General features: G+C 43.7%; 1 protein-coding gene across 3 annotated transcripts in view; it reads right to left on the bottom strand.

Annotated features, from left to right (window-relative positions):
* PRKAG2 (protein kinase AMP-activated non-catalytic subunit gamma 2) overlaps positions 1–22621 on the bottom strand; it is a 458386-nt gene that overhangs the window by 138858 nt on the left and 296907 nt on the right. For all 3 annotated transcript variants that reach the window (XM_077491181.1, XM_077491182.1, XM_077491183.1), the window contains one exon: positions 12991–13211. In XM_077491181.1, the coding sequence (XP_077347307.1) occupies positions 12991–13211 (221 nt within the window). The remainder of the gene's footprint in view (positions 1–12990; positions 13212–22621) is intronic.

The following is a 22621-nucleotide window of genomic DNA, read 5'->3' as shown; positions in this document are numbered from 1 at the left end:
TAAAAAATGTTTAGGCTTTAGAACCACTGTAATTGAACAAGCTGAAGTTAGAAGCTGATTGGCTACCATGCAGAGTTGCACCAGATTATACAGTTTTAGTAAATCAATCCCACTGGTCCAGCTTGTACTCACCATAGTAGCCCTGACTCCTATGCCAAGCTGGACCAGACCAGTCCTCCTGTATGGGGCCTGGGCATACAAAGGGCCCGAGCAGCAGGGGGAATTAAATGTGGGCAGCACAGGAATTATGATCAGTGCGGGGAGGAGGGGGCAATTACAGGAATGATGCTGCACCGATCATCCTCTTTGTCCTGCTCATATCTAATTCCCCCTGCTATGTGCCCCACCCCCCCCCCCCCCCCCCCCAGCGCTGCCAGCTTTTCACGGCCGCCGGCTGCAGCGGCCACACAGGGGTGGGGTGGGGATGGAGTTTAGGATGGAGAGCTGGGAATGTGGCCAGTACATAAGTAATTTACCACCCCCTTCCTTTTCTGAATGAGCACAGAGTGCACAGAGTGCTCGGTACTGTGTTTATTCATACCTGAAGCATAGTAAACTGTGTTCACACACATGTTTTTGATTTTGCAGAGATTTTTAAAGTTATGCTATGTGCATCCACCAATAATGGTTTTAGTGTATCTTTAGTGAAAATATTAGTTTGGTATTTTCGAGGGGCATGATTTCTAACAGCAGCCCTGCCTGTAATACTACACCACATATGAACTATGGTAGTATTGCATTTGTTATTTTAGGGGTCATCAGACAGGCAGCCAGACTGCAGCGTTCAGATTCAGCAACACCCAATCAGGCTTGCTCCTGAGCTGCTGCTCTGTATATTCATTCATAAACAGCTTGGCTCGCCCCACCCCACTCTCTCCTCATTGGCTCACTGGCTGTGATTGACAGTAGCGTGAGCCAATGGCTCCCACTGCTGTCTGAACCCAGGAGAGCTGCTGCTCTCATGCACATTGCTGGATCGAGATGGGGCGCAGATAATTATTAGGGGGGGGGGGGTGCTGCTGATTAATTAGATGACTAGACTAGACATAGAATGCATGAAGGTAAAAAAACCTTGAGCCTTTACAACCACTTTAACTGTCTCATTTTCATTTAGGGTGCTGGGCCAGTAGTTTCTTGCATAATAATTCTCCATCATATGCAAATGTCAGAGGTGTGTCCTTTGCCTACACACTGTGTACTAAATGATGTCCCTCCATGTCATATCAGAAAGTTGGGAGGTTTGGGAATGTCAGGGTACAGCCATTTCTGACCACTCCTGGGAATGCCATTTACCTACAGTGAGGGAAAAAGGTATTTGATCCCCTGCTGATTTTGTATGTTTGCCCACTGACAAAGAAATCATCAAACTATAATTTTAATGGTAGGTTTATTTTAACAGTAAGGCCGCGTACACACGCGGGGACTGTTCGCCCAACTTTGTCCGCTGAACAGTGTTTCGGCGGACAGTCCGCCCGTGTGTGGGCTTTCAGCGGACAGTTTCAGCGAACAGTCTGCTGAACAAAGTTTTTCGGAAATTCCGAAAAACTGTCCGCTGAAACTTGGTTTCAGCGAACAGTCCCCTCGTGTGTAGGCTTGTTCGTCAAACTAAGTTCCGCGCATGCTCAGAAAGGATTTACACGCCGAAAGTTGTAATGCAGTGTATAGGACGTCGTATTTTCCGTCCCGTCGTACGTGCCGTTCACGTCATCGAGCACGGTTTCAGCAAACTGTTCGTTCGTCGTGTGTGGGCAAGTCCGTCCATGCTAATTTTGAGCGGACTGTTCGCTGAAACTGTTTGACGGACAAAGTTGAGCGAACAGTCCCCGCGTGTGTACGCGGCCTAAGAGACAGACCAACAAAAATATCCAGAAAAACACATTTCACAAAAGTTTTAAATTGATTTCCATTTTAACCACTTGCTGCCCACCATATAGCAATATGACATTGGCAAAGTGGTGGCGATATCCTGACCAGACGTCATATGACATCGCCAGGATATCAAGCCGGGGGCACGCATCGTGGCGATCACTGTTGCAGTGTGTCAGTCCGATCATGATGTAAAAAGGGAGAGCCGTTGATCGGCTTTTCCTCACTCACGTCTGTCAGATGCGAATAGAGGAGAGCCGATCGGCTGCTCCTCCGACGGGGGGGGGGGGGTCTGTGCTGATTGATTATCAGTTCAGCTCCTTTCCAAGGATGCCCACATTGGATCACCAGGGATGCCACCAGGACCACCAGGGATGCCACCACTAGTCACCACCAGGTATGCCACCCTAGACCACCAGGGATGCCAATCAGTGCCCACAATGGGCATCACTGATTGGCAGGAATTATTGTTTGGCACTGATTGGCATCCATGAGTACCATCCATTAGTTGACATCAGTGCCACCTATCATTGCCCATCCATGCCCATCCGTGCCACCTATCAGTGCCCATACGTTCCGCCTATAAGTGCCCATCCATTTCCATCCGTGCCGCCTATCGGTGCCACCTTTCAGTGCTCATCAGTGCAACCTATGTGTACCCATCAGTTCTGCATATCAGTGCCCCCTATCAGTGCCCCCTATCAGTGCCGCCTATCAGTGCCGCCTATCAGTGCCGCCTCATCAGTGCCCATCAGTGCCCATCAGTGAAGGAGAAAACTTAGTTATTTACAAAGTTTTGTAACAGAAATAAAAAAAAAAAACGTTTTTGGTCTTTTTTTTTTTATTAGTTTAGCAGAAAATAAAAATCCCAGAGGTGATCAAATACCACCAAAAGAAAGCTCTATTTGTGGGAACGAAATGATAAAAATTTAGTTTGGGTACAGTGTAGCATGACCGCGCAATTGTCATTCAAAGTGTGACAGCGCTGAAAGCTGAAAATTGGTCTGGGCAGGAAGGTGTATAAGTGCCCGGTATGGAAGTGGTTAATGAGTGAAATAAGTATTTGATCCCTTCGCAAAACCCTTGTTGGCAATCACAGAGGTCAGACATTTCTTGTAGTTTGCCACCAGCTTTGCACACATTTCAGGAGGGATTTTCTCCCACTCCTCTTTGCAGATCCTCTCCAAGTCATTAAGGTTTCGAGGCTGACGTCTGGTAACTCAAACCTTCAGCTCCCTCCGCATATTTTCTATGGGATTAAGGTTTGGAGACTGGCAAGGTCACTCCAGGACCTTAAAGGGGTTGTAAAGTCTCCAGGTTTTTCACCTTAATGCATTCTATGCATTAGGGTGAATGGACGTAGCAGTGGGACTCGTGAGCGTGCCCACACGGGTGGCCCCAGGGAAATCGGCTCTCCGTGGGGGCACCCGATGAAAAGGAGGAGCCAGGAGCGCCACCGGGGCACCTCAGAAGAAGAGGATCAGGGCGTTAAAAAAAAAAAAAAGATCTCCATTAAAAACATTTGGCGTTTCAAATGCCTCTGAACATCCGTCCTGAATGCATTTTTTTGCTATCCAAAAAAATGCTTTTAAACTCAACTGCCTAAAAACAACTATAAACAACCCCCTGTACATGTACTGATAAGCTAACGTAGACAATATTTTCAATACCCTGGCTGAGGGAAAGAAGTTCTCACCCAAGTTTTGACGGTACATGGTCCTGTCTATCGTCCCTTTGATGCAGTGTTGTCCTGTCCCCTTAGCAAAAAAACACCCCCAAAGCATAATGTTTCCACCTCCATGTTTGACAGTGAGGATGGTGTTCTTGGGGTCATAGGCAGCAGTCCTCCTCCTCCAAACATGGCGAGTTGAGTTGATGCCAAAGAGCTCGATTTTGGTCTCATCTGGCCACAACACAACCCGGTTCTCCTCGGAATCATTCAGATGTTCATTAGCGAACTTCAGACGGACCTGTACATGTGCTGGCTTGAGCAAGGGGACCTTGCGGGCATTGCAGGATTTCAGTCCTTCACGACGTAGTGTGTTACCAATTGTTTTCTTGGTGACTAAGGTCCCAGCTGCCTTGAGAACATTGAAAAGATTCTCCCGTGTAGGTTCTGGGCTGATTCCTCACAGTTCTCATGATCGTTGAAACTCCACGAGGTGAGATCTTGCATGGAGCCCCAGACCAAGGGAGATTGATAGTTATTTTGTGTTTCTTTTATTTATGAATAATCGCACCAACTGTTGTCACCCTCTTACCAAGCTGCTTGGCGATGGTCTTGTAGCCCATTCCAGCCTTGTGTAGGTCTATAATCTTGTCCCTGACATCCTTGGCCATGGTGGAGAGATTGGAATCTGATTGATTGTTTCTGTGGACAAGTGTCTTTTATACAGGTAACAAGCTGAGATTAGGAGCACTGCCTTTAAGGCCGCGTACACACGGGCGGACTGTCTGCCCAACTAAGTTCGGCAGACAATCCGACAGACAGTCCGTTCAAAATTAGCATGAACGGACTTGACCACACACGATGAGCAGACAGTCCGCTGAAAGCGTGCGTGATGACGTGTACAGCACGTACGACGGGACTAGAAAAACGACGTCCTATACACTGCAATGCAACCTTCGGCCGTGTAAACCCTTTCTGAGCATGCGCCATACTTAGTCCGTCCAACTTGCCTACACACGAGCGGACTGTCCGCTGAAACCAAGTTTGGACGGACAAAACCAAGTTTGAACGGACTGTCTTACGGAAATTCCGTAAGACTTTGTTCGTCAGACTGTCCGCTGAAAAAGTCAGCTGAAGCCCACACACGAGCGGATTGTCCGCTGAAACACTGTTCAGCGGACTAAGTTGGGCAGACAGTCCGCCCGTGTGTACGCGGCCTAAGAGAGTGCTCCTAATCTCAGCTCGTCACCTGTATAGAAGACACCTGGGAGTCAGAAATCTTGCTAATTGATAGGGGATCAAAAACTTATTCCACTCATTAAAATGCAAATCAATTTATAACTTTTTTGAAATGCGTTTGTTTGGATATTTTTGTTGCTGTTCTGTTTCTCACTGTTAAACCTATCATTAAAATTATAGACTGATCATTTCTTTGTCAGTGGGCAAACATACAAAATCAGCAGAGGATCAAATACTTTTTTCCCTCTCTGTACCTGCCTCTTGTGTTGACCAATTCATTTGAATGATTTCTGAATCACAACAAGAATGCAGTTGAAAAGAGTCTTTACTTCCATACTTCTGGGTCAGTGAATCAAAGCAATAAAGCAAGAGGATCAACATGGCAGCTAACATTTTAATAGGAAAGGCCAACAATGGCCGAGCCTCTGTGATTCCTTCCAGGGCCAGAGTAGTAATATGAACATTTGCAGCCCTTTTACTGGCACAAGAGCCAGCAAAAGTGTGTCACTAAATATTCAACCTCTATTGTAGGGGATGCATGCAATATTACTGCAAGCTTTGTGCACAATCCTGAAAAGACAGTGAATTAGTCATGTTAGAAGGGGGAAGGGAATTCTGAGAAGTTCTGTACGCAGAAAGATGTTGCCAGGGTTGCAATAAGAGAGCATTTGGGCAGTTCTATAAAATAATGGCTGCAAGCAGATGGAAATGGAGAGGTAATCTGCAATAATATCAAATTACAAAATGACTGCAATCATGTATGCTATATAAATTAAGCTTTCCTTTAAAGTAAACCTATGCTTTGCCCATGCAAAATGCCCACCTCTCCCCACTTTCTTCTCACTCATCTTCTGCCAGATGGTCCTCAGTCTCCAGTCATACAAACCAGGTCTGAGGCTGGCAGCCTCTATATCCTGAGGTGGGCAAGAGTGCTCAATGCTTGCGTTTAGGGAAGCACAGAGTATTTACAAAGGGAGAAATGTATCCTTTGTGTAACAGACACAGACATCACTGTGTGCTGTTTAACCTATACTGATGGTAGGAAGCAGTGCCATGACAAGGTTACCCAGGGCAAAGATACCAAACTGCACCCCCACCCCATTTATGATATGCAAGCATTGGGAGATCCTATACACAGCAGTCACTTGCTTGTCTAAATCACTGCTGCTATCACTACTCCTGCTAGCTTGGTACCAGAAGGAAGACTCACTCATCCCTACAGTAATCCATTGCACCCAGGGCAGCCACCTCTTCTGCCCACCCTTTGTCCCGACCCTGGTAGGAGAAGTATAAGAAGCTTCTTATCTGATACTAAGGACTTGTGCACATGAGTTTTTTGGGGCATACAGCATAATATGTGGGCATAGTCCCACTCCGGGGATACACAAGAAAGGATACTGGCTGAAAAAAATGGAGGAGCAGAAAGAGCAAAGAGAAGGAAATCAGAGGAGATGGAGAGAAGAATATAAAAAGATGTGAGCTGTGCTCACTGTGGTACTTTTCAACCTAGCCCTGCCTTAGGATACTTTAGAACTTTTTGGACGCTGACAACACCTCTGTTCTGGGCTCCTCTTAGCTGCCCGCAGTGAAGACAGGTAACTGGTGTCCCTGTGTGACAGCACAGAGTACCTGAGTGGTCAGTCACATGCCCCAAAAATACCCAGTAGCATTGATTAAGCATGATTAAGCACAGAAGAAAGTGTGAAACACGTTAGCTGTATGCTATATCCCTCATTTATACCTTGTGGATTGTTTTTGTGATTTACTGATCAATAAAGGTGATTTTATTGAAGTGTGGCCCTCCAATCTTTCTTCAAATTGGAACTTCTGTGACGTACAGGGCCGGCACCCTTCAGTGTGCAGTGGCGGTAGAATAAGTGGGGACTTAGCACGAGCGGTGTTTTAATTTTACTTTTTTTTAATATTGGGTATGTAGGCGACTGTGTTGCTTTACTCTGCATAGGCACAGCACCGATTTCAGAATAAGCATTTCAGTTGAAGCAAAACTCCAGGAAATACACAAAAAATACCCTTGCAGTGCCCCCCACATGGGTTACATGCTTGTTAAGTCCAGGAGGTAAAAATAAGATGTAATACTAATATATTATTTGCTTCAAGTGGCTTTGGACTCTTCCTCTTCTCTCTGACACTCCAGGTTGTGGATGGACCGTCATTATCCTTGTGTATAATGCAAGGCTATTTATCCTGCATTGTACTGTATGACATCAGAGTGCAACCATTAGCCAGAGTGCCTCAGGGAAAAGGTTTCAGGGGACCAGTTGACCAGCATGGAGGAAGCATGGAGGAAGCCTCCCGTAGCAGGGATAAGGTATGTATTACAGCTTATTCCACTACCCCTTAACCTAAGGCTGAACTAATGTACCAGAAACACTAAAGATGTGTGTCATACTCGTGGTTGCTGCTTTGTTCTTGAAAACCCCTTGATAGTGATGTAATTACTGGACTTCTGCCACTGAAACTGACAGTCAGGAGGAGCTGGAGCTGTGGTTGGACAAGGGCCGATTGTGGGGTCAATAGGTCAGTGTAAGGATGTTTTTGTGTAGTTCCTAATGTTGAGCTTTAACCACTTAAGCCCTGGACCATTTTGCTGGCTTAAGACCAGAGCACTTTTTACGATTCGGCACTGTGACATTTTAACTGACAATTGCGCGTCGTGCGACGTGGCTCCCAAACAAAATTGACGTCCTTTTTTTCCCACAAATAGAGCTTTCTTTTGGTAGCATTTGATCACCTCTGCGGTTTTTATTTTTAGCGCTATAAACAAAAAAAAAAAGAACAAGAATTTTGAAAAAAAGCACATTATTTTTAACTTTTTGCTATAATAAATATCCCCCAAAAAATATAAAAAATGTTTTTCCTCGGTTTAGGCCGATACGTATTCTTTACATATTTTTTATTTTTTTAAATCGCAATAAGGGATTATTGATTGGTTGGCACAAAAGTTATAGCGTTTACAAAATAGGTGATAGTTTTATGGAATTTTTATGAATAATTTTTTTTTACTAGTAATGGCGGCGATCAGCGATTTTTATTGTGACTGCGACATTATGGCAGACACATCAGAAATTTTTGACACATTTTTGGGACCATTGTCATTTATACAGCAATCAGTGCTATACAAATACACTGATTCCTGTGTAAATGACACAGGCAGTGAAGGCAGTTAACCAGGAGGTGGCAGTGTAGGGGTTAAGTGTGTCATAGGGGCGTGTTTCTAACTGTGGGGGCCGTGGCTGTGATTTACAGATCACTGATCTCTGCTCCATTCACAGGGAGCAGAGATCAGTGTCACTTGTTGCTAGGCAGAATGGGGAGATGCTGTTTACATCAGCATCTCCCCGTTCTCCCTCCCTGTGAGACGATCGGGTATCCTCATGGCGATCGAGTCCGCGGGACCCGACCTGCACGCAATGGTACGGCAGCAATTTTAAATGGACGTACCTGTATGCCAATTTGCCTGTCCCTACCATTCTGCCGACGTACATCATTGTGCGTCGGTCAGGAAGCGGTTAAAGTGTTACTAAACCCCCAACAGTAAAATCGGTCTGTATATGCAGTAAAGCATGCTTGTTATACTCACTATGGAACCTAAGGGGTTAATCCTCTGCATTGTGTAAAAAGTCTGTTTGATCCTGTATGCACATATCCTCCTTCTTCCACTGTCCCCAATCCATCTCCTGATAAGACAGAGCCTTTGGAGTCACTCTGCACATGCTCAGTTTGGTGTGTATTGCTAGAGAGTTTTTTTTTTCTTGAGAGGGTGCATGTGATCAGCACAGGGCCAATTAACACTGTCCAGACAGAGGGTCCAGGGTCCTGCAGCCTCATAGGACAGTCAGAGTAGAATTAAAGCTCCTCCTACAAGCTTTAACCAAACACTAATAGAAGTCAAAAGACTGCTATATACTGCTGATAAGAAAAGGTATTTAGCAGTTAATATTTACTAAAATAATTGCATTTCCATGTTCTGTGGGAGACCAGATATCGTGAATGCAGGGTTCTGGGTTTAGTAACACTTTAATTTTGTCTAGATATTTTCTTTATGCTTTTCAGCATAAAAAGCACTTGGTAAACAATTACATAATGTTGGAATGTAGCACTATTAAAAAGTAAACAAATATTTTAGACATTGTTGCCTTTCACTGCAGACAACCTAGGTTTTTCCATTTTTTTCTCCCTATGGTGAAACCTTTTCAAATAGTTTTTCTCTTGTAATAGTGTTCCTGGAAAATGAGGAAATGAGAGTTGCACACAGCACCATCTAGTGTTTCGGAATAGGTTCTGCATTTAAATACCCATCTTATAATCACCAACTACAATACACTAACAAACAGCAGAGCCATCCAATGGGCCTGAGTTTTGGATCAAATATATGAAAAAAAAAAAAATGGTCATAGGCACATTGAAGCCTGGTCACACCTATGCATGTTGCGGTTGATGTGTTTTCCTGATGAATTTTGCATTTTTGTCACGTGCGTTTTTGATGCGTTTTGTGCTTTTGGGAGGTAGCACTTTGTTTTTTTATGTATTTCTTCTGCATTTCCATTAAACTATATGGAACCAAAAATGCATCCTGTTCTAGGATAAAAAAAGTGTCCCTGACCCTTTCCAAAAAACATACCAGTGGAAAATACAGAGATGTGAACATGACCCATAGGAAACCATGTTAACCACTCAAGGACCGAGCCTCTTTCTGAGTTAAAATATTTTTTATTTTTTTTGCTAGAAAATTACTTAGAACCCTCAAACTATTATTTTATTTATTTACTATATATTTTTTTCAGACACCCTAGAAAATAAAATGCCGGTCGAAGCAATACGTTATGTCCCACCGTATATGCACCTTGGTCTTATAAGCGCAATTATAAAAAAAAAAAAAGACAATTTTTGACCTAAAAAAATAAGAAAACAGTAGAGTTAGCCCAATTTATTTATATTGTCAAAGATAATGTTATGCTGAGTAAATTGATACCCAACGTGTCATGCTTCAAAATTGCAAAAACTTTGACCCTTAAAAATCCCCATAAGCGTCGTTTAAAAATTTCTACAGGTTACCAGTTTTGAGTTACAGAGGAGACCTAGTGTTAGAATTATTGCTCTAACAATCGCGGCGATACCTCAAATTTGTGGTTTGAAAAACGTTTTCATATGTGGGCGTGACTTACATATGTGCTCGCTTCTGCGCGCGAGTTTGGCGGGATCGGCGGTTTACATTTTTTATTTCTTTTTTCGTTATCTTATTTACTTTTTATTTTTACACTGTCCTTTAAAAAAAAACATTTTTTGGGTCACTTTTATTTCTATTGTAAACATTACTTGAAATAGAAAAAAGGGGGGTTGGTGGCCCGATAAAAGTCATCTTGCAATGAATATGCCGCAGAGACCACTTTTACCTTAAAGAGGACCGCCCAATGTTTCTGAAAATACGTCAAAGTTCCGCCGTACAGCAGCGGCGGTTTGCGGCAAGTGGTTAAATGGACAGTAGTGCATTTCTGCAAAACTGAAAAAGCACTGAAAAACACATAGATGAGAACAAGGTGCAATGTTAAATTCTAAAAGCAGCCGTCCATGTATGACTTTCATTCCTTTTTAAATTGGTGCAAATGCAATGAATAAAGGCATTTGCTTGGCTCTGATTTCAGAGCTTGGACATAACCCTGCCTTTCCTCTATCCAATGGAATGTCCCAACTACAAATACAAGGGCATTACATAGGGTAGTGGGACAGAAGTGGGAATGCTCCAGCTCAGTGCCATACCTTTCATAATAAAGTTTAGCCTTGTATACAGGATGCTGGGCCACACACAAGACAAGTGAAAGGACAGGTATGTGCAGACAGGGGGTTCTTTACGAAAGGCAACTCCATTTTGCACTACAAGTGCAAAGTGCACTTGAAATTGCACTGAAAGTGCACTTGGAAGTAAAGTTGCTGTAGATCCGAAGGGGACATGCAAGGAAAATAAAAAACAGCATTTTAGCTTGCATATGATTGGATGATTAAATCAGCAGAGCTTCCCCTCATTTCAGATCTACCCCTCATATTTACAGTGACTGCACTTCCAAGTGCACTTTGCACTTGTAGTGCAAAGTGGATTTGCCTTTCATAAATAACCCCCTTGATGTTACTTATGCCGCGTATACACGACCGGACTTTCCCGCAGAATCGGTCAGACGGAATCATTCCGTTGGATAGTCCGATCGTTTTTCTTTAAAAAAATTCAGACGTACCTAGGAATAGAACATGTTTCAAATCTGTCCGACGGACTCAATTCCTATCGGGAAAACCGTTCGTCTGTATGCTGGTCCGACGGACCAAATACGACGCAAGGGAAGCCATTGGCTACTGGCTATTGAACTTCCTTTTTTAGTCCCATCGTACGTCATCACGTTCAAAACGAACAGATTTTCGAACGGACTTTAGTCCGTTTGTGTGTGGGCAAGTCCATTCGTTTGGAAGCCCATCGTAACTCAGTCAAATGTCCGTCAGGAAGACCGTCAGACCTTTTCTGCCGGAAAGTCCAGTCGTGTGTACGCGGCATTAGATTACTTTATTTTGATGGCAGGATCACTTTAAAGCTGATGTTTAGTGAAAAAAAAATGGGGAGAATACAGAACCAGTGCAATAATGCCCCTCTGTTTAATAATGCACCCTGCAGCACCAAAAGTTAATAGCTGTAGGGGGGTCTCCTACATTATTGAAAGGTGGATTACTACAGTAATTAGAAGCAGGATATATATCAGTCGCACGTTTTTTAAGGCATTTTTACCGTGATTTTGTCGCATTTTTGTTCAGATCACCAATTTAAAAGGCAGAAAAACGCCTGTAATCTGCCCCTAAGAAGTTTGTGTTCATTTTTGAGCTTAGGGCGTCTTTCAGGCATTTTGCATCAGGTGACAAAACGCTCAGATGTGAACAGGTACCATTGAAATTAATGGGATTTTGCTTGTTGGGCATTTTTCTGGTGTTTTTTCGGGCGTTTTATGAGCTGAAAATGCTCAGGTGTGAATGCAGCCTAATACACTGGTGCTGTATGGCTAAAAATGTTTTAATGGTTAACGTCAGCTTTAACCACTTCAGCCCCGGCCTATAGACATATGACGCCCACAGATGGGATCTCCCATCCTGGGTGGGCGTCATATGATGTCCTCTGATTCACGGCCGTCTAGGGACCGGTGCGTGTGCCCGGGGGCCGCGATGTCCGCCGGGCACCCACGATTGCCCGGGAACACAGCAGGACTGTGGATATGTGTATGTAAACACACAGATCCACGTCCTGTCAGTGGAGTGGTGACCGATGGTGTGTTCCCAGTACAGAGAAACACCGATCGGTCTCCTCCCCTTGTGAGTCCCCTCCCCCCACAGTTAGAATCACTCCCATAGGGAACATATTAACCCCTGCAGCGCCCCTGGTGTTAACCCCTTCCCTGCCAGTCACATTTACACAGTAATCAATGCAATTTTATAGCACCGATCGCTGTGTAAATGTGAATGGTCCCAAAAATGTGTCAAAAGTGTCCGATATGTCCGCCGAAATGTCGCAGTCACGAAAAAAATTGCAGATCGCCCCAATTAATAGTAAAAAAAAAAAAAGCAATACATCTATCCCCTATTTTGTAGATGCTATAACTTTTGAACAAACCAATCAATAATCACTAATTGCCATTTTTTTTTTACCAAAAATATGTAGAAGAATACGTATCAGCCTAAACTGAGGAAAAAATAATAATTTTTTTTTTTTAATTGGATATTTATTATAGCAAAAAGTAAAAAATGTTGTGCTTTTTTTCAAAATTGTCGCTCTTTTTTTGTTTATAGCGCAAAAAATAAAAACCGTAGAGGTGATCAAATACCACCAAAATAAGCTCTATTTGTGGGAAAAAAAGGATGTCAATTTTGTTTGGGTGCAACGTCGCATGTCCGCGCAATTGTCAATTAAAGCGACGCAGTGGCAAATCTCAAGAAGTGCTCTGGTAAGGAAGGGGGTAAAATCCTCCGCGGCTGAAGTGGTTAAACTCACACAATATAATTCAGTACATAATGCTGGTATATACAGTGTCTGTAGGATTTGTATAACTTTTTTTGTTGTTCTGTAATAATTTTTCATACAGGGATTATAATTTTATTGTGGTCAAGAATTTAAAGGGTTGATGACACTTGAAATGGAAAAATGGCAATTTAAAGAGCTGTATACTCACTGTCTTTGAGGTAGCACTGTGGGTTAATGACACAAGGGAGGACTTAGTCACAGTCGCAGGTAGGTGCGGTAATGAAAACCTCTGGCCTGTGTCCGGTGGGGAGGAGAATGAGCGAAGTCTGGCCTCTAACCTTTCTGGCTCATGTTTGTAGGATTCCAGGGGGAAGTTGGGCTGCTTGGTCACTTGTGTGGGAGTGGATGGGGAAGATGACAGTCCTGAGGCTGCAAAAGAAAAAAAAAATAATAATTTAGACAACAGTGATTAAACACGAAAAATACCATCTTCCTTGCATGAAGTCTAACATCTAATAGCGTCTCCTACACTACGCTAGTGAAAGTAAAGTGTACATGGACACATAGGATTTTATTAAGTTGAGTTCAGGAACTTTGATTAAAAGAAAATGCCCAAAAATCCTAAACTCACATTTGGAAACAGCAGTGTATACGAGGCCTAAGTGCTCCTTTTTTAGATACTGCTGGTGAGGTTTGTAATTGTTCAGTCATGTCTATGTTGAGTTTATATTACCTATGCGTATCATGTATTTATCCTGGAACACTGTTGTTGCAGTTGGCAATGTTTGTATGCATTGTGCTATTTTTTTCTGCTGATTAAACTTGCACCTACCTCGCCCATTGGTAGCACCGGCCCTGAGTATATATCAGTCTTTTGACTTCTATCAGTGAATGGTTAAAGTTTGTCCTATAAGGCTGCAAGACCCCTCACCCTCTGTCTGGACAGTGCTGATTGGCCCTGTGAGCATCACATGTACCCCCCCCCCCCCCAAGAAAAGAAAACAAACTCTCTAGCAATACACACCACACTGAGCATGTGCAGAGTGTCCCTAAGGCACTGTTCTTTCAGCAGATAGATTGGGGACTGTGGGGGAGGATCAGAGAGGACAGGATCAAACAGCCTTTTTTTACACAATGCAGAGGATTAACCCCTTAGAGTGAATATAACAAGCATCCTTTACTGCATATATAGACTGATTTTACTGATGTTGGTTTAGTAATATTTTAAAGTGGTTCTTCACCCTAAAGGGGAAGTTCCGCTAATCTGATCCCTCCCCCCCTCCGGTGCCACAATTGGCACCTTTCAGGGGGGAGGGGGGTGCAGTTACCTGGATAATCCAGGTATCTGCACCCACTTCCGGGCAGACCGCCGCAGACCCCCGCAGACGCCCCCCCCCCCGTTGTGTTCTGGGAAACACACAGTTCCCACTACACAGCGGGGGATCTGAAGAGACGCGCAGCGTGACTCGCACATGCACAGTAGGGAACCGGGCAGTGAAGCCGTCATGCTTCACTTCCCGATTCCCTCGTCATCTGACGCCGACATCGCTGGACCCTGGGACAGGTAAGTGTGATTTTATTAAAAGTCAGCAGCTGCAATATTAGTAGCTGCTGGCCTTTAATATTTTTTTTTTAGGTGCAGAACCGCTTTAAGTACACCCAAGTGAATGAGGCCTTAGATGCACTGCAAAGGTCTGCACCCAATTTACTTGCGCAATTTAATGAGCAATTACTGTAAAAAGATCTAACATCCATGGTTACTCATGAGTTTTTTTTGTTTGCTTTTTTTATACTTTTATTATTTTATACCCAATAGAACACCTTTGGGATGAATTAGAGTGGAGACTGTGAGCCAGGCCTTCTTGTCCAACATCAGTGCCTGACCTCACAAATGCGCTTCTGGAAGAATGGTCAAACATTCCCATAGACACACTCCTAAACCTTGTGGACAGCCAATGTATCCAATGGACTTCTCTCTTTTTAAGCTCTAATTCTCTATTACCACCCCATCTGTTTCTTGAAACCCCATCAATCATCATGAATCTAAGCTGAGAGACTGTATGAGCCTTATCTACAAAATGTCTCGATAAAGGCAGATTTTCTAGTTTATCCCTAACGGAATACTTATGTCTCTCAATGAGATCCTTTATTTTCTGTGTGGTTTCCCCCACATAGAGGAGACCGCACGGACATTTAATAATATAGATAACGAAGGAAGATTGGCAGATGTAGTTAGTGATCTCTAATAGGTATATCATAGCCCTTTTGTGGATGAGAAAAAAATTCGGCTTTCATCATGCTAGAGAACATTGTATGCACGATAGGCAAGGAAAAGATCCCTTATTCTTAGGGCCCAGAAAAGTGACATGGGGGGAAAGGAGCTGAATACTGATCCGATTTTACCACTCTGTCATAAATACATTTACCCCTGTGATACGAACATAGTGGGGGGGGGGGGTGGTAAAACTCTGGAACAGATGGATAACTGTGTTTTAAAATAGACCGTTTTTTTATAATGTTGTTAATTTTTGTGGAAAATAGATGAAATTGAGAGATGAAGGGAATTCTGCGACTGGGTCTGATAATTTTACAACTATCTTGTGAAGACGCGCTCTTTATGAACAATGTCTGCAGGGTACCCTCGTTGTCGGAGCCTGTCCTCCATCTCTCCCAATCGGATCTCTCTGGTATCAGGATCACTGGTAATCCTGGATACCTGTTTAAATTGACTACAAGGAATGGACTTAAAAACTCCTTGAGGATAAAAACTACAATACTTTAATAACTGATTACGATCAGTAGGTTTCCTGTACAGGTCACTAATAATATGTCCGTCTTTAATTGATATCCAATTCATTGATATCCAAAAATGGAGTGTATTCCTGATTTACAAACACATTGAATTTAAGGCCTGGAACCAATAGATTTAAATACATATTGAACAATCATAGGGATTCCAAATCACCTGTCCAAATGGCGAAGGCGCCATCAATAAACCTGTACCATACTGTACAGTGATCATTGAAAAGAGTGCAATTGTAGATAAATGCCTGCTCTATCATGTACATAAATGCATTGGCATATGGAGGTGCCACATTTGAACCCATCGCTGCTCCAGCGAGCTGCAAATAGTTGGTATCATTAAATAGAAAAAATCTCCCTTCCAAAACTATATTCAGCAAATCCATAAGGAAAGAAATTGGTGCAGGTGTGTATGTTTTAGATCTATCCAATAGACGTGCTTCTAGACCAAGGGAATGTGGAATGGGCGTGTATAAATTCTCTACATCCCATGTAACCAGTATAGAGCCAGGAGGTAATATAATATCCTGAATTTTATTCCAAAAATCTTAGGCGTCTCGTATATACAAGCGAGTATGTACAATAAGTGGGGTTAGACACTTATTAAAATATTTGGCCAACGGCATTGTAACATAATTGGTACTGGAAACAATAGGACGTCCAGGAGGATTTTTAGAATCCTTATGGATCTTGGGTAACATATATATGATCAGGGTAACTGGATGCCCAGATATTAAATATGTCTGTGTGTTCACATCAATAATGTTTTGTTTTACTGCCTGTGTTACAGTGGTTTTTATTCTGCTTAAGGGCCGGTTCACACTATTGAGATGTGAGAACCCTGCGAATCAACCACGGGTTCCTGTATCGCACCCGACACGGCAGTTCACAATGCCATATGCAAACTGATGGGGAGTGTCATTATACGTTAACGACACCCCCATTTCAGCTCGCATATCACACTGCGAACTGACAGTTCGGACATGAATCAGATCGCATATGTGTGAACACACATGCGATCCGATTCTGGTCCGAACAGAAAAAAGGGTCCTGTGCATGTTTGCACCGAATGCGGTGCGATATCAGCCATACTATCTGTATGGCTGACATCGCACCGCACAGACATCGTATGCAATGTGAACAGCAGTGCGCTGCCAATTACATGCGATGTCTGCAATCGCAATAGTGTGAACCGGCCCTTAGGCTGGGTTCACACTGCAGCGATGCGTGAACGCCGCAAATCCGCCGCGGGTTCCCGCATCGCATACCTCCCGACGGCAGTTCACACTGCCCTATGCGAACTGCTGGGAGTGTCAGTGAAACGTTAATGACACCCCCAGATCACTTCGCATATCGCAGTGCGATCTGCAAACTCGGACAGGAATCGGATCGCATGGTGTGAACCCCCATGCGATTCGATTCTGCTGCGGACCAAAAAAAGGGTCCTGTGCGAGTTTGGGGCGGGTGCGATGCGAATTCAGCCATACTATCTGTATGGCTGAACTCACATCGCACAGAGATCGGATGTGATTTGCACTGCAGTGCGGTGCGAATCACATCCGGTTCTCGTAACCGCTGCAGTGTGAACCCAGCCTTGTACACGATATGTGGGATTAGTCAGCAGATGGGTGCATACATTGGAATTTGCCAATTGCCTGTAGATCTCCCTCTCATATTGGTCAGTATCCATTACCACCATCAAGCCCCCCTTATCAGCTGGCTTTATAGTTATTTCTCTGCGAGCAGATAAGGCAGCAAGAGCATTAGCTTCCTCCCAATTAAAATTGTTTGGTATATGATCCCTTACCGAGTGATTAAAAAAAAAAATCTATGTCTTCCTCTACCCTGCTAATAAACAACTTGGCTGCTGCACAATATCTATGTTTTGAAGAGGGGCGTGACCTTTATTATAGATATAGATTATAGGCCTATAGATTTTGGATGTTTTGATAACATTTTTCATTAAAACTATTTTTGTGCAGCAATCCCTTTTTGTCATTTCCTATAATATAAGCCTTCGGGAGGGCTTGATTTCTTGCACTTGTTACTGTATATATATACACACACACACACACACACACACACACACACACACACACAAATACAGTGTGACCTAAAATATTGCAACAACCACCATTTTATTCTCTAGGGTGTCTACTAAAAAAAACTATATATAATGTTTGGGGGTTCCAAGTAATTTTCTAGCAAAAAAAAAAAGATTTTAACTTGAAACCAACAAATGTCAGAAAAAGGTTTAGTGTTTAAACTTTTTTAATTTACACACAAAGTCTATTTCATTGACAAATTGTTACAATGTTTATACTGAAGTTCAACTGATAAAGAATGTTTTTGATTCTTGGCAAACTGCCCAGTTTTTCTCTTCTTTTTTTGAAGGCTGTGGCTTCAGAAGAGCAGAGAGAATTCTTTGCACAGAAAAAATTGTGAAACACTGTATTCAAGGTCACGATAACGATTATTGACGATTAATTGTGCAGCTCTAATACACAGTATATCCAATTAGGTATACATTACACTTTGCATATTGAGGTTGAGCTCAGTTTGTTTTTTTTAATTCGTTTTTTTCTTCCTTTTTAGATTTCACCAACCATATACTTGGGCTAGGAGAGGGAGAGCTTAGCTTTATTATCTAATAAGTTGAAGAAGTGATGCAGGAAGCTTTAAGAAGTGATGCAGGAAGCCCGATGTACGTCGGCACAATGGCACAGACAGGCATATGGGCTTACAGGTACGTCCCTTTAAAATTTCCGCCAGCGGTGCGCTCGTGCGCGGGTTGGGACCTCTGTGATTCCGATTGCGGGTCCCACGGACTCGATAGTCGCGGGGATACCCGCGATCGTCTTATGGGGAGATGCTAAAGTAAACAAGCATCTCCCTGTTCTGCCTAGCAACAAGTGACACTGATCTCTGCTCCCTGTGATTTGAGCAGAGATCAGTGATGTGTAAAACACAGCCACGCCCCCCACAGTTAGCAACACGCCCCTAGGCCACACTTAACCCCTACACTGCCACCTAGTGGTTAACCCCTTCACTGCAAGTGTAATTTACACAGGAATCAGTGCATTTGTATAGCAATGGTCCCAAAAATGTGTCAAAAATGTCCGATGTGTCCGCCATAATGTCGCAGTCACAATAAAAATTGCTGATCGCTGCCATTACTAGTAAAAAAAAATTATTAATAAAAATGCCATAAAAATATCCCCTATTTTGTAAACACTATAACTTTTGCGCAGACCAATCAATAATCACTTATTGCTTTTTTTTTTTTTTTTTTTTACCAAAAATATGTAGAAGAATACGTATCGGCCTAAACTGAGGAATATTTATTATAGCAAAAAATAAAAACCGCAGGGGTGATCAAATACCACCAAAAGAAAGCTCTATTTGTAGGAAAAAAAGAACGTCAATTTTGTTTGGGAGCCACGTCGCACGACTGCGCAATTGTCAGTTAAAGCGACGCAGTGCCGAATCGCAATAAGTGGTCCCGTCTTTGGCCAGTAAAATGGTCTGGGGCTGAAGTGGTTAAATGAACAGTGATGTTACCCTCTGACTATATACTGTATTGTGGCGGGATGTGTGTATTTCGGCTAAGCAGAATTACAATTATTTGGCAAAGTAAAATGGTTCACACCTACGTATGTTTTGTTTTCCAAGTGTGTATTTCATCATTTAGCTGGCATTTTAGTATGTCAGTATATAGGAAGAGAGATTACAAGTATGAATTCATTTTCACATATACAAGGAAAGTAACAATTTTATTTAATAAGCAAGAAAGGCCAGAATGTCAGGAGTTGTGGGGTGGTGTATTTTCCATTATTTTGGGTAGAGAGGAACATCATAATTCTAACTGACCTTTCATTAAATTACAGAAGTAGTGATGGCCGAACGGTTCGCCCGGCGGTCGTTTCGCGGCGAATTTCCGACATTCGCGGTCCGCACGTTCGAACGCCTTTTTCCGTCGTTCGCCGCGGCGGACTTACGTGTTTAATGTATACAAGAACTTTAACCTTTGGTGACACGTTTATCATGTGATACAGGACAGCCAATTGAGACATGACAGCACATGGACACTTGTACATTCCCCCTAACCTATAAATACACCCGATCCGGTGGCCATTTTACATTCTTTCTTCTGTTACGATAGGGACAGGTTCCTGTGTGGAGTAGGGAGAGATAAACCACTAGCTATTTGGTACACAAAAGTTCTTTTCAGGACTGGTATAGGTGTTAGGTGTTGATAGGTTTGCTGTGCTGCTGATTCTTGCAGCAGCCTGAGTGTCTTTTGTTAGTTTAGAGAAAGGGAAAGGACGGTGTATGCTACAGGGACAGCCAGATTAGTCTTTCATCATCATCATCATCATCATCATCATTAGCTGTTACTATCAAGGTCCACAAAAGAGCTGTTCCAGTAACCACTAATCGTTCTCTTTTTTTGCCAATTTGTATAGGGACAGGAAGGAAGCAGTGTTGTCAGGCAGTGAGGGTAATTTTAAAGACTTGCTGTTATTATTAGTTCCACAAAGGTTCTTTTCAGGACTGGTATCAGTGGTACAGTAATAGGCTTGTACATGTATAATATTCTTTCTTCCAAATATAGAAAGGATATTATACTTGACTGCTGCCCTTCTGCTGCAGTCTGCTAAACATTCACAACTCACTTGTTCCACAAAAGTTCTTATAAGGACTGGTAACTTGGTATAGGGTGCTACGGTACATAGGCTTGAGTGCGGTACAGTCTGCTGTTCTGTAAGGACCGCTATCGGTCCACAATAGATAGGGTTGACGTGCACCACTGCTGACCGCTGCCCTATACTGCAGCAGTCCTTCAGCGGTATAGGGACTGACGTACAGTCTGCTAATCACTAACACACAACCTGCTTGTTCCACAAAAGTTCTTATAAGGACTGGTAACTTGGTATAGGGTGCTACGGTACATAGGCTTGAGTGCGGTACAGTCTGCTGTTCTGTAAGGACCGCTATCGGTCCACAATAGATAGGGTTGACGTGCACCACTGCTGACCGCTGCCCTATACTGCAGCAGTCCTTCAGCGGTATAGGGACTGACGTACAGTCTGCTAAACACTAATACACAACCTGCTTGGTCCACAAAAGTTCTTATAAGGACTGGTAACTTGGTATAGGGTGCTACGGTACATAGGCTTGAGTGCGGTACAGTCTGCTGTTCTGTAAGGACCGCTATCGGTCCACAATAGATAGGGTTGACGTGCACCACTGCTGACCGCTGCCCTATACTGCAGCAGTCCTTCAGCGGTATAGGGACTGACGTACAGTCTGCTAAACACTAATACACAACCTGCTTGGTCCACAAAAGTTCTTATAAGGACTGGTAACTTGGTATAGGGTGCTACGGTACATAGGCTTGAGTGCGGTACAGTCTGCTGTTCTGTAAGGACCGCTATCGGTCCACAATAGATAGGGTTGACGTGCACCACTGCTGACCGCTCACCTATACTGCAGCAGTCCTTCAGCGGTATAGGGACTGACGTACAGTCTGCTAATCACTAACACACAACCTGCTTGTTCCACAAAAGTTCTTATAAGGACTGGTAACTTGGTATAGGGTGCTACGGTACATAGGCTTGAGTGCGGTACAGTCTGCTGTTCTGTAAGGACCGCTATCGGTCCACAATAGATAGGGTTGACGTGCACCACTGCTGACCGCTGCCCTATACTGCAGCAGTCCTTCAGCGGTATAGGGACTGACGTACAGTCTGCTAAACACTAATACACAACCTGCTTGGTCCACAAAAGTTCTTATAAGGACTGGTAACTTGGTATAGGGTGCTACGGTACATAGGCTTGAGTGCGGTACAGTCTGCTGTTCTGTAAGGACCGCTATCGGTCCACAATAGATAGGGTTGACGTGCACCACTGCTGACCGCTGCCCTATACTGCAGCAGTCCTTCAGCGGTATAGGGACTGACGTACAGTCTGCTAAACACTAATACACAACCTGCTTGGTCCACAAAAGTTCTTATAAGGACTGGTAACTTGGTATAGGGTGCTACGGTACATAGGCTTGAGTGCGGTACAGTCTGCTGTTCTGTAAGGACCGCTATCGGTCCACAATAGATAGGGTTGACGTGCACCACTGCTGACCGCTGCCCTATACTGCAGCAGTCCTTCAGCGGTATAGGGACTGACGTACAGTCTGCTAAACACTAATACACAACCTGCTTGGTCCACAAAAGTTCTTATAAGGACTGGTAACTTGGTATAGGGTGCTACGGTACATAGGCTTGAGTGCGGTACAGTCTGCTGTTCTGTAAGGACCGCTATAGGTCCACAATAGATAGGGTTGACGTGCACCACTGCTGACCGCTCACCTATACTGCAGCAGTCCTTCAGCGGTATAGGGACTAAGAGTTTTGTCACAGGGTCATTTAAAAAATGACATGCAGAGGAAGAGGCAGGCCCTTCCGCAGGGGTGGTAGGGGTAGGGCAGGAGCAACAGGCTTGAGCCAAAGTGGGAAGTTGCAGAAGGTGCGTTCAATTACTTTAAAGGATGCACCAGACTTGGTTGAGTGGCTCGCTCAGCCTTACTCTTCTGCACCCTCCTCATCCTCTCGATCTGCACCCTCTTCTTCACTCTCTGCTATGTGCACCCCCAAAGACACTACCACCAACAACACGACCACCACCACCACCACCACATACCTTCCGCTTGAGTCACTGGAATTATTTTCCGATCCATATCAAGAGGACATTTCTGATGCGCAGCCACTCTTGGTATTGGATCAGGAAGAGGAGGTAGCAACAAGCGCTACTCAGCAGTCTGACGCCAGTACCCAGATCAGCCCAAGGAGGAGGTTGGTCCCCGGTGTTGCTGCCTACTCCGAGATCTCTACTTATAGCGGTGGGGAAGGTGACGTTGATGATGACGTGTCTAGTGATGTCACGTGGGTGCCCACAAGAGAGGAAGAGGAGGGGAGTTCAGAGGGAGATATGGACCAGCAGATAGGGAGGAGAAGCAGCAATGACTTACATTGCACAGCAGG

This window comes from Lithobates pipiens, unplaced genomic scaffold (assembly GCF_037356315.1).
Source record: "Lithobates pipiens isolate NorthernLeopardFrog02 unplaced genomic scaffold, aLitPip1_a1.2 Scaffold_19, whole genome shotgun sequence".
Classification (NCBI taxonomy): Eukaryota; Metazoa; Chordata; class Amphibia; order Anura; family Ranidae; genus Lithobates; species Lithobates pipiens.
The sequence above is the reverse complement of the archived record's forward strand: the minus strand, read 5'-3'. Positions and strand labels throughout refer to the sequence as shown.